Source organism: Notolepis coatsorum (genome assembly GCF_963971535.1).
Source record: "Notolepis coatsorum genome assembly, chromosome: 17".
Taxonomy (NCBI): Eukaryota; Metazoa; Chordata; class Actinopteri; order Aulopiformes; family Paralepididae; genus Notolepis; species Notolepis coatsorum.
Genome location: NC_140181.1, coordinates 12,521,602 through 12,534,284, shown reverse-complemented (window position 1 = coordinate 12,534,284; position 12,683 = coordinate 12,521,602). Strand labels below are relative to the sequence as shown.

General features: G+C 46.8%; 1 protein-coding gene across 1 annotated transcript in view; it reads right to left on the bottom strand.

Annotated features, from left to right (window-relative positions):
• tbc1d22b (TBC1 domain family, member 22B) overlaps nucleotides 1-9,695 on the bottom strand; it is a gene marked incomplete at its 5' end in the record, with an annotated part of 45,601 nt that extends 35,906 nt beyond the window's left edge. The window contains 2 exons of the mRNA XM_084333858.1: nucleotides 6,084-6,300; nucleotides 9,483-9,695. Coding sequence (XP_084189984.1) covers nucleotides 6,084-6,300; nucleotides 9,483-9,695 — 430 coding nt within the window. The remainder of the gene's footprint in view (nucleotides 1-6,083; nucleotides 6,301-9,482) is intronic.
• Between the last annotated feature and the right edge of the window lie 2,988 nt (nucleotides 9,696-12,683).

Here is a 12,683-nt window from a genome sequence, read left to right as displayed (position 1 = left end):
CCCCCAAGGGGTGCAGGACCGATGAAGCCCCTTTTTCACGCAGGAGAAACAAGCCGGCTTATTATTGGCGGCTTTGTGTTCTGTGTGAGAGGCTCAGTCAGACCAGCATTTTGTAGACCAGGAAGGATGGCCTAGAGGTAAACAGGCCGGCCGCGTGTATGCCTTCTACGACGGAACTGCGTTTCCGCGTTCGAGTTTTGCGCTCCGATTGGCCAGGTCATGGGACATGTGCGCCAATCGTGGGACAGCAAGTTCTGCGCCTATTTCCGGGTCTAACAGCCTGCAAACTACCTGGCGTTCTATCGCCCTGCTCTAAGACAAACTCTAACCTTAACCAACTTCGAAAGAGTGCCTAAGCTTAAACGTCGGAATCAGGGCAGGTGTTCTATCGCCCTGCTCTAAGACAAACTCTAACCTTAACCAACTTCGAAAGAGTGCCTAAGCTTAAACGTCGGAATCAGGGCAGGTGTTCTATCGCCCTGCTCTATGACAAACTCTAACCTTAACCAACTTCGAACGAGCGCCTAAGCTTAACCAGTGTAGAAACTTGCGGTCCCACGATTGGGCGTACATGTCACATGACCAGAAATGACCTGGCCAATCAGAGACGCGGAAACGCAGTTCTGTTGTAGAAGGCATTCAGGCAGACCGGCGGCCAGTAACCGAAAGGTCGCTGGTTCGATCCCCGCCACTGACAGGAGGAGGGTGTATTCCAGCTGTGAGCTGGTGACTGAAGGGTGGCTGGTATTACATCTACGGTGCCCACCATCCTGCCTACGTGCCCTTGAGCGAGCCTCATTTAAATTGCCTTGTGTACATTGACAATAAAGTAATCTACTAATCTTCTTCGCCGCCCTCCGACTGGGTCTTGTGCTCCGTGTGCCACGGTGTGGAGAAACAGACTCTCTCTTACACATGACTCATGATATGTAGCAGTGAGGGAGACACCATCTCAGGGGGAGAATCACTAGCTGCCGACGGGTTACTGCTCCCGTGTTGTCCCCCCCCCCCCCCCCCCCCCAAGAGTTTTTAAATTGAGTTCTATATCATAGTGACAAGAATTTAATCATTTTCGGAGGATCAGTGTCGCCAGATTAGATTGAGGGACGTCTCGTCTCCTTCAATTACAACACTTAATTATTCATGTTGCACAACCTGGTGACCCAGAGTGAAAGTAAAACTCCTCAGCAGTGTGCAGTTAGTCAGTCAACCAGTCAGTCAGTCAGTCAGCGAGTCAACCAGTCAGTCAGCCAGTCAGCCAGTCAACCAGTCAGTCAGCCAGTCAGCCAGTCAACCAGTCAGTCAGCCAGTCAGCCAGTCAACCAGTCAGTCAGCCAGTCAACCAGTCAGCCAGTCAGTCAGCCAGTCGACCAGTCAGCCAGTCAGTCAGCCAGTCAGTCAGTCAGCCAGTCAGTCAGCCAGCCAGTCGACCAGTCAGCCAGCCAGTCAGTCAGTTAGCCAGTCAACCAGTCAGTCAGCCAGTCGACCAGTCAGTCAGCCAGTCAGTCAGTCAGCCAGTCAGTCAGTCAGCCAGTCAGTCAGTCAGTCAGTCAGTCAGCCAGTCGACCAGTCAGCCAGCCAGTCAGTCAGCCAGTCAGTCAGTCAGCCAGCCAGTCAGTCAGTCAGCCAGTCGACCAGTCAGCCAGTCAGTCAGTCAGTCAGTCAGTCAGTCAGTCAGTCAGTCAGTCAGTCAGTCAGTCAGTCAACCAGTCAGCCAGTCAGTCAGTCAACCAGTCAGTCAGCCAGCCAGTCGACCAGTCAGCCAGCCAGTCAGTCAACCAGTCAGTCAGCCAGCCAGTCGACCAGTCAGCCAGCCAGTCAGTCAGTTAGCCAGTCAACCAGTCAGTCAGCCAGTCGACCAGTCAGCCAGTCGACCAGTCAGCCAGTCAGTCAGTCAGTCAGCCAGTCAGTCAGTCAACCAGTCAGTCAGCCAGTCAGCCAGTCAACCAGTCAGTCAGCCAGTCAGTCAGTCAACCAGTCAGCCAGTCAACCAGTCAGTCAGCCAGTCAGTCAGTCAGCCAGTCAGTCAGTCAGCCAGTCAGTCAGTCAGTCAGTCAGTCAGCCAGTCGACCAGTCAGCCAGCCAGTCAGTCAGCCAGTCAGTCAGTCAACCAGTCAGCCAGTCAACCAGTCAGTCAGCCAGTCAGTCAGTCAGCCAGTCAGTCAGTCAGCCAGTCAGCCAGTCAGCCAGTCGACCAGTCAGCCAGCCAGTCAGCCAGTCAGCCAGTCAGCCAGTCAGCCAGTCGACCAGTCAGTCAGCCAGTCGACCAGTCAGCCAGTCAATAAATGTAAATAAAGGTTTTGTCAATAAATCTTCAATTAATGTGTGTTTATTGTATAGCAATAAGGTTGGATGAATGCGCCAGTTGTATAAAAGCCATTACACCACGCGCAGTCGTGGGTTATGAGAATTAGACCAGGTCTAACGACCACCCCTAGGCATGGTCTACTTCTCATAACCGACTCCTGCCCGTGATGTAATGCTTAATTACACCTCTCTTCATCTGGTGTGACATATTTACATCTCTCTTCATCTGGTGTGAGATATCTTACATCTCTCTTCATCTGGTGTGAGATATTTACATCTCTCTTCATCTGGTGTGAGATATCTTACATCTCTCTTCATCTGGTGTGAGATATTATATCTCTTCATCTGGTGTGACATATTTACATCTCTCTTCATCTGGTGTGAGATATCTTACATCTCTCTTCATCTGGTGTGAGATATTATATCTCTTCATCTGGTGTGACATATTTACATCTCTCTTCATCTGGTGTGAGATATCTTACATCTCTCTTCATCTGGTGTGAGATATTATATCTCTTCATCTGGTGTGACATATTTACATCTCTCTTCATCTGGTGTGACATATTTACATCTCTCTTCATCTGGTGTGAGATATCTTACATCTCTCTTCATCTGGTGTGAGATATTATATCTCTTCATCTGGTGTGACATATTTACACCTCTCTTCATCTGGTGTGACATATTTACATCTCTCTTCATCTGGTGTGAGATATCTTACATCTCTCTTCATCTGGTGTGAGATATTATATCTCTTCATCTGGTGTGACATATTTACATCTCTCTTCATCTGGTGTGAGATATCTTACATCTCTCTTCATCTGGTGTGAGATATCTTACATCTCTCTTCATCTGGTGTGAGATATTATATCTCTTCATCTGGTGTGACATATTTACACCTCTCTTCATCTGGTGTGACATATTTACATCTCTCTTCATCTGGTGTGAGATATCTTACACCCCTCTTCATCTTGTATGAGATATTTTGAATTTTGAATAACATTTTGTTTCACACATGGTAGTGTATTACAGTACATTACAAATTCCTATAATTCATTTAGTTATTATAATCAAATACACCCATAAGTGAAAAGGAGCAGGAGGAAGAATAATAATTTCTTAATAATACCTGCCCCCCTATCGAAATTAAATAAAGTAAATTTGATGGTCGGTGCATACAACCATTACTTGCACTAAAGTGCAAATTTAAACAAATTCAAAAAACAAAACTAGAACGAAAACTATTACATCTCTCTTCATCTGGTGTGACATATCTTACATCTCGCATCATCTGGTGTGACATATTTACATCTTGCATCATCTGGTGTGACATATCTTACATCTCTCTTCATCTGGTGTGACATATCTTACATCTCGCATCATCTGGTGTGAGAGATATTACGTTTTTATTCATCTGGTGTGTGAGATATCACACCTCTCTTCATCTGGTGTGACATATTTCCCCTTCCCCCTTCACGCTGGACTGGGCTGCACACAGGGACCCCTGGTGATCGTGAATTACGGCCCGACATCTGTGATTTCCAGATGCTCATTCGCACAGGAGACGTGTTTACTGGTGTCCTGAGACTATAGACCCGACACGGCCACACAGTTCTGACTGTTAGGTGCGTTTGAAAATCATCGTTTCAAACGGCATCTCAAACTAATTCACTGTATAAACAAAACAAACAAAAAACCGCACTGTCGTCGTGTGCAAAAATGTAATTAATGCAGAGAAATTCAATGTGTTTTTCCTATGACAAATAAAATCTATGACAACCCAGAAGGGAGAACAGAATGACCGTACAGTAGGCTGTGTGCACTCTGGACTGAAATACATTCATCACTAAGTAACTGTAACTGTACTGTAACTGATCCTAACTGATCCATCTAACATGCCAAAGTGTAGCAGCTTGGGTTTGAATTTCACACTGAAAATGTATTTAAAACCTTCCTGCACTGATTATACTAGGCTACTACCAAGAATAGTTTCCTCTCTGTGCGCTCAGTAGAACGCTATCCGGCTGCACGTTAGCCTAGCTTAGCACCATAAATGGAAGCGGAAGTGGCCGGTTAGCCTTAGGCATTGTCCAACTAACACCTCTCCCGAAGGCTAACCGGACGCTTCCGCTTCCATTCATTGTGCTAAGCTAGGCTAACATGCAGCCAGATAGCTTTCTACTGAACGCACAGAGACAAATCTATCTTCTTGTCTCTCTCTGGAGAAGACGGTAATTTCTAATTTCCCAAAATGTTGGCGTGTTCCTTTAACAGCTGATAAACAAAATGAAGGTTATCCTATAACCCTAGTTATATGAATACTGGCTGAGCGTCTCATGCACCTATTGTGTGCGTGAAAAAATTGCACATGCACGTCACTTGCACGTGACCACGCCTACTCCCGTGCGTGCCTACAAGACACAGGAAGTGGTCACGTCTACGCCCTTCCAAGTCTGAATTCCATACGTGAAAAACATCCAAGGGACCTCAGGGCGCTGAAGAGCGAGACGCTCAGCCAGTATTCATATAACTAGGGTTATAGGATAACCTTCGTTATATATTCATACTGGCCAATCGCGTCTCGCACTGCCATTATGGTATCAAAAGGGGCAGAGCGGACGCGTGGCCACGTCAAATGCACCCCCTGAGGGCCCATAAGCCCCTGACCAGGGGGGGAGGGGAGTCCCGTCCACCCGCCCGTCCTAACGAAGGGGGGGAGGCAGTCAACTACAACCAATGTGCGAAAAAGGGAACCAGTCACCCTAGAACGCACAGTGCAAGTGGGACCACGTGTGACAGAGCACTCCGTGGTCCACACCCACACACACCTGCTAGCCCACCTGATAGCGGGATGCAGGAGAGGTCCCGGCCCTCAGGACTGCCTGGGAGACAGAGCCCCCAGTCATGTCCCCAGTCATGTCCATGAGGTAAAACCTAACGAAAGGACCCGGGGAGGACCAGGAAGCCGCAGCGCAGATGTCCTCCACCGAGGCCCCCCCAACAGGGCAGCGGAGGCTGCCACTCCACGAGTGGAGTGTGTCCTGATGCCTGCAGGGGGAACCTGTCCAGCCAAAGTGTAGCACCAATGTGACAGGCGTTGCTTGGACAGCGCCTCACCCGCGTGAGAGCCACCGTAACAAACAACAGTTGATCGGTAGCCCTGAGATCCTGCGTGCGACTAAGGTAAACCTCGCCTTGCAGCACTTGCAGAAGATGAGTTATGTGAAGTTAAATATGTTCAGAATGGGAACCACAAAGACTAAACGCACAATTGGCCAAACGATATTTGTCTGAGGGAAGCAACAGTTGTGATTGGAGGATCAAGAAAATAGGGGCCGGGTTTTGAGATGGGTCAATTCTGTGGAATAAGCACGCAATTCCACATGGTCCTCGCAGACGGGCCGGCCAACAGTGATTAGTCTACTCAACCGCGGACCGCATTTATATATCCGCTTTTATCTAAAAGCGCTTTACAACTTATGCCTCACATTCACACCCATTCACTCGCACACTGACAGCGGAGGCGACCATGCAAGGTGCCAAGCCGCTCATCGGGAGCAGTTAAGGGGGTTAGGTGTCTCGCTCAAGGACACTTCCGAGTTCCGACACACACACGCTGCCGGGGGAGAAGCCGGAATCGAACCTGGAACCTTCCGATTACCAGACGACCACTCTATACCTACCCGAGCCACCGTCATAGCCATTAATACGTGTGCTTATTCCGTGTAAATTGACTTGAAAACAATTGAAAACCTTTGTTTTTCCCGTCGTCCGTATACCTGGGGATGTGTTGAGGTGGGCCTCGCTGTTGGACCGGACCATCCTCCCGTTGACGTGTCCACACTCCGTCTCCTCCTCCTGCTGCTCCTCCTCCTGGAGGTCACGACCTTCCCGCTGCTGCTCCTCCTGGAGGTCACGACCTTCCGCCCCGGCAGGCGCCGGTCTGTCCGCAGGCCGGGTCTCTGGCTCCTCGGCAGCCGTCTGCTGCTTAGAGGACTGGGGACATTTGAGACGGGTTAGTGCCGCCTACTAGTGATGCACCGATGTGAAAATTGTGACCGATACCGATAACCGATATTAATATTGCTGTTCTGGCCGATACCGATATTTACCGATGTCGATATCTCTGTATAGAAAACACTTTTTTATGATAATCAAATAAAGAGCTATTTTCCAAAAAGCATTTTATTTATTTTTTACTTTTGTAACTTGTTTTGGTAAATGACTGATATTTTGAAACTATTTAAGACCAAAACATAAAAAGATAACCATATCGGCGGCAGATATATCGTGCATCACTACTGCCTACCCTTTTTTTTTTTATCCACTTTTTCTCCCATTTTCTATATTTTCTCCCATCCCAATTTCGTATCATCCAATTCAACCCTCCCCTGTCACGAACGCTGTTTCTTGCCTCCCACAAGCCGGCTGCAATGTGGACTAAGTCATACATAGCACAAGTCCCCTCCGGTACTTGAGGTAACAGCAGTCGCATCTTTTCACCTGCGCAGCTCGATCTCTCAGTGGCGAGGAGTAACACGTGAGAGGCTCACGCTGCCCCCGACACTTCCTGATTCTACTGCGCAGGCGCACCAACCGACCTGTAGGAGTCGCTGTCCACAATGCCCGATCCCCACCCATCAGTTTCCCACCCCCTAATACGGCCAATGTGTATTAGTATGAACGACCAGCTAAACTGAAAGCAATGTGGAGCGCTGGGCTCGAACAGGCAAGCCCAGCGTCTCCGTCATTCGTGGCGAGCGCCTTGCCCACTACGCCACGTAGCCGCCCATACTACTGCCTACCCTTTAAAGTCACAGCCTCTGGGAATCACCTCAGAGGCCTCACGATACGATATTATTATCACGATACTTAAGTCACAATACTTATATAGTATTGCGATTCAAAATATATTGCGATATGCCGAGTATTGCGATACTAATATTGCGATATATTAGAGTAGAATAGAATAGAAATACTTGTATTATCCCGATGGGAAATTTGACACTGCAAATCGCTCAACGTTAAACATTTAGACAGATCGAGCCACGAATATGAATAACAAAACAAATTGCCTAAGAATAAGAATAGAATAAAATATTGTGATTTATTAGCTTTTTTCAACTGCAAAGTAAAACTTTGTCAACATGTTTTATCTAATAAAATTAAGTTTTCAGTCCGTTCGTCTCACTTCAATAATTTTTATTGCAGCAAATGGGATTTTCTCAAGCGGACAGATGTCAACACTGTAATCTGTGTTGCATGTACCTGACAAACTGAACCGTTTGTATTACAGTCATATTCCAACTTAACTGAATGCACATGTGTGTGTGTGTGTGTGTGTGTGTGTGTGTGTGCGTGTGCGTGTGCGTGTGTGCGTGCGTGTGTGTGGACTACTGTACTATTACAGGTATTGAAATGAACAATGCAACTTCCTTAATTAAATTTTTATTTTTAAGATTTTTATTTTTTTTGCATAATTAAATATCGATACTTGCCGTCCTTGTATCGATACAGTATCACCACACAAAGTATCGCGATACTAGTTTCAAGTTCAAGTTTCTTTAATAGTTGTCATACAGAAGTACAGAATACTTTCATACAAAATGCTTCTTACTGTTACGCTCCAGAGACTGTACAAGACAAGATAAGTATGAAATAAAATAACATAGTATAGCATGTAATTTAGAAGTAGAAAAGTAGAAAATGAGGTCACAGTGTTCAGTATAGACATATGTACAATGTTCGATGCAGAATAGACGTAACTGAGTTACCATATAATATACAATACTATGCAGTGTACTAATGTACAGTACTATATAGTGCAAAGCAGAAATGGGATGAGGTACAATTTAGGTACAATTTACAGTAAGGTGTACGAGTTGTAGTGCAATCCTTCATCAATAAATATAAAGTGTGGGGAGTGGGTGCTACAGTGTGTTTGTTTAAAGTGGGTGTGTGCTATAAAGTGTGTGGGGTGGGTGCTACAGTGTGTTTGTTTAAAGTGAGTGTGTGCGTGTGGATGTGTGTGCTATGTGCGTTTGATGGTTGTTGTTGTGTAGTGTTCATTGTTCGTTTAGCAGCCTGATGGCCTGGGGATAGAAGCTTCTTCTGAGTCTTTCTGTGCTCGCCTTGAGACTCCGGTATCGCTTGCCTGACCGCAGCAGTTCAAAGAGGCAGTTGTTCGGGTGACTGGAGTCTTTAATGATTCTCTTAGCCTTGCCCCTGCAACGCTTGTTGTAAATGTTCTGGAGGGTGGGGAGCCCCCCTCCAATTGTGCGTTCGGCTGAACGTGTCACTCTGTCACTATACTGTATCGATATTTTCCCCCACCACTAGTCACTAGTCTTAACGAGAGGTTAGTGCCTACCTGGTGGTGTGTGGAGGGGTGCAGGGCTGGAAGGTGTGTGGTGGTTCCCTGGTGGTGTGTGGAGGTTCCCTGGAAGGTGTGTGGTGGTTCCCTGGTGGTGTATGGAGGTTCCCTGGTGGTGTGTGGTGGTTCCCTGGAAGGTGTGTGGTGGTTCCCTGGTGGTGTGTGGAGGTTCCCTGGTGGTGTGTGGTGGTTCCCTGGTGGTGTGTGGAGGTTCCCTGGTGGTGTGTGGTGGTTCCCTGGTGGTGTGTGGAGGTTCCCTGGTGGTGTGTGGAGGTTCGCTGGTGGTGTGTGGAGGTTACCTGGAGGGTGTGTGGAGGTTCCCTGGTGGTGTGTGGAGGTTACCTGGAGGGTGTGTGGAGGTTCGTTGGTGGTGTGTGGAGGTTACCTGGAGGGTGTGTGGAGGTTCCCTGGTGGTGTGTGGAGGTTACCTGGAGGGTGTGTGGAGGTTCCCTGGTGGTGTGTGGAGGTTACCTGGAGGGTGTGTGGAGGTTCCCTGGTGGTGTGTGGAGGTTCCCTGGTGGTGTGTGGAGGTTCGCTGGTGGTGTGTGGAGGGGTGCAGGGCTGGAGGGTGTGTGGAGGTTCCCTGGTGGTGTGTGGAGGTTACCTGGTGGTGTGTGGAGGTTACCTGGTGGTGTGTGGAGGTTCCCTGGTGGTGTGTGGAGGGGTGCAGGGCTGGAGGGTGTGTGGAGGTTCCCTGGTGGTGTGTGGAGGTTACCTGGTGGTGTGTGGAGGTTCCCTGGTGGTGTGTGGAGGTTCCCTGGTGGTGTGTGGAGGGGTGCAGGGCTGGAGGGTGTGTGGAGGTTACCTGGTGGTGTGTGGAGGTTCCCTGGTGGTGTGTGGATGGGTGCAGGCCGGAGGGCAGGGCTGGAGGGTGAACTGGAGGAGCCGGGAAGTCTTCATCCTCCTCATCCTCGATGCCCCAGGCGTCGTTGGTGCTGCGGGCGAACTCATGGAAACTAGACGCCTTCTTAGACTTCAGGTGGATCACCTGAGGCTTGGCGGCTTCTTTGGGAAATCTGCAGGGGGGGAGAGAGAGGGGGAGAGAGAGAGGGAGAGAGAGAGGGGGGGAGAGAGGGAGGGGGAGAGAGATGAAGGGGGAGATAGAGAGAGAGATAGGGGAGAGAGGGGGAGAGGGGGGAGAGAGATAGAGAGAGAAGAGAAAGATGGTGGGAGAGAGAGAGAAAAAGAGGAAAAGACAAAGAGTGGTAGAGAGAGGGGGCAGAGTGGTAGAGAGAGGAAGAGAGAGAGTGGGGGAGAGAGAGAGATGAGAAGAGAAAGGGGTAGGGGAGACAAAGAGATAGAAAGAGAGAGGGAGAGAGAGGAAATAGAGACGAAGAGAAATAGGGAGAGAGGGTGGGAGAGAGAGGAGGGGGGAGATAGATGAGAAGAGAAAAGGGGGAGGGTGGAAAGAGAGAGAAAGAGAGAAGAGAAAGAGGGCGAGAGGGTGGGAGAGAGAGAAGAAAAAGAAGGTAGGAGAGAGAGAGAGAGAGAGACAAAGGGAGAGACAGAAGTGAAGGACATAAAGGTGTTTTATTGGCGTGTCAGCAGTATTGGGAAATTAGACTTAAATCCTGTGCAACAGATCATTGAAACCACAAAGAGGAACAAGAGGAAAGGGGTTTAACAAGAGCGCATGCCCCAAAAGACACAAGCACATACACACAGCACTGACGTTGCAAAGAGAACAAAAGACAAACGCAGTCAAAGCAAAAATAACGACACTTTCAACGTTGCAAACGGGTACAAAAAAAAAACTTTTTAAATCAAACTAGGGCAACAATCCACAACGACTTCAGGGACACAAAGCAAACATCAAAAGAGATAAACAAGACAAAACAAGGTTTTAAAAATCAATGAAGCAAAGAAAAACATCGACTTGGATGATAACAATCACGGCTCCATGCAGACCGGGCTCGCCGAGCAGCACTTACGTGCGTCGTAACCGAGGGTCAAGAGGAGGGTGTTGAGCTCCGTAAACAGGCTGTATACTGTGTAGAGAATGAGACGTGATATACTGTAGAGAATGAGACGTGATATGACTACTGTAGAGAATGAGACGTGATATGACTGTATACTGTAGAGCACCCAACCTCCTCACTACAGTGTACAGTCACCTCCTCCAATGTACAGTTTCTACGTCAAATGTATATACTCCCTTTTCTTGACTCCTTCTGTATCACAAACAGTACTGTATTTGCAAATCGGGTATGTCATAAATGTATAGATGTAGCAGTACTGACTATCTGTATGTCATGTATGTCATATATATGTCCTGATGAATTGAAAATGGGGGACCCTGATGTAAACAAGACGAAAGTCTTTCTCTGGTCTGCATCCCCTTAACAATTGTGTGTATTGAGCTGTACTGTATTGTACCCATTCTGCAATCTGTTAATAAAGTTTTCAATCAATCAATCAATCAAGCAGTGGTTCTCAAACTGTGGTACGCGTACCACTAGTGGTACTTGGTGGTACTGCAGCTGGTGGTACTTGAAAACATTTCCAAAAAAGCACAAAAAAAAAAAATTCCGTCTAAGGCCACTGAACTTAGAAGCAGGCCAGGCCAGTGTTTCTAGTTGCGGCGGCTCGATAGTTAGATAACCTAAGTGGGGAACAACCAGGAGATCACTGTGACAGAGAGTAATGCAGTCTAAACAGTCATAAATCTTTAATTCAACTTCAGCCCTAATCATAACCATTTATTTTTAGATTTTTTGTAATGTCAGATAAAAAATGAAGTACTCCCACTTTTCTGAAAAGAGTTGGTGTTAAAGGATAACTCCACTATTTTGGGAAATTAGCTTATTTAACATCTTCCCTGGAGTTAGACAAGAAGATACATACCTTTTTTGTCTCTGTGTGTGCATTTTAGCTTTGGGAATAGACGCTCCGTTAGCATAGCTTAGCTTCATCACTGGAAGTGAGGCAGGACAGTAGCCTTACAGTGCCTTACAGTGTATTGCAAGGTCTGACATTGACCAAACTTGATATGCATGACCTTGGTGGGCTCTAGGTCAACTCCTGCAAAGGGGGTCAATGTCAGACTTTGCAATCAAAAGTTAGGGGGCTAATAACCCTTGCCATAATTTCAGTGCGCCCCCTAACTTTTGATTGCAAGGTCTGACATTGACCCCCTTTTCAGGAGTTGACCTAGAGCCCACCAAGGTCATGCATATCAAGTTTGGTCAATGTCAGACCTTGCAATACACTGTAAGGCACTGTAAGGCTACTGTCCTGCCTCACTTCCAGTGATGAAGCTAAGCTATGCTAATGGAGCGTCTATTCCCAAAGCTAAAATGCACGCACAGAGACAAAAAATGTATGTATCTTCTTGTCTAACTCCAGGGAAGATGTTAAATAAGCTAATTTCCCAAAATAGTGGAGTTCCCCTTTAAATCTGACATTACAAAAAATCCATCAAAATCTGTGTTGCTGCTAATCATTGACACATGCCTAGCCTGTAATAATCCCCCACAGAGAAATGTACTTTGCATTTGATATATTGAAAATGTTTTACTTTTTTGTGTTTTTTTTAACAATAATTTGTGATGCCATCACACAAACTGGCATTTAAAGGGTAAACATTCAAAAATGTATTGAATATGTGTTTTCTTTTCTTTTTTACAATAATTTGTGATGCCCATCACAAACACTGGCATTTAAAGGGTAAAAATTCAAAAATTCCTGCACCAGAATGCAGGAAATTAAGTTTTTGTAACAAAATAAGTGTGTGTGTGTGTGTGTGTGTGTGAGAGAGAATGACGGACAATTGCTTGCTGTGTGAGAGAGAGAGAGAGAGAGAGAGATAGAGATAGAGAGAGAATTAAGTACATTTGCTGAAATACAGTTGTTCTTAATTTTCTCACTTGCTATGTGAGAATGTTAGTTATTATGTTCTCAATGCCCCTTGCATTGTATGCGTTGTGTGGAAGCGTTTGCTAGTTCTAGTGCTATCCCTTTGTACATTGTGGCTGTGTCTGACAAAAGTTAACAATAAATAATGGTA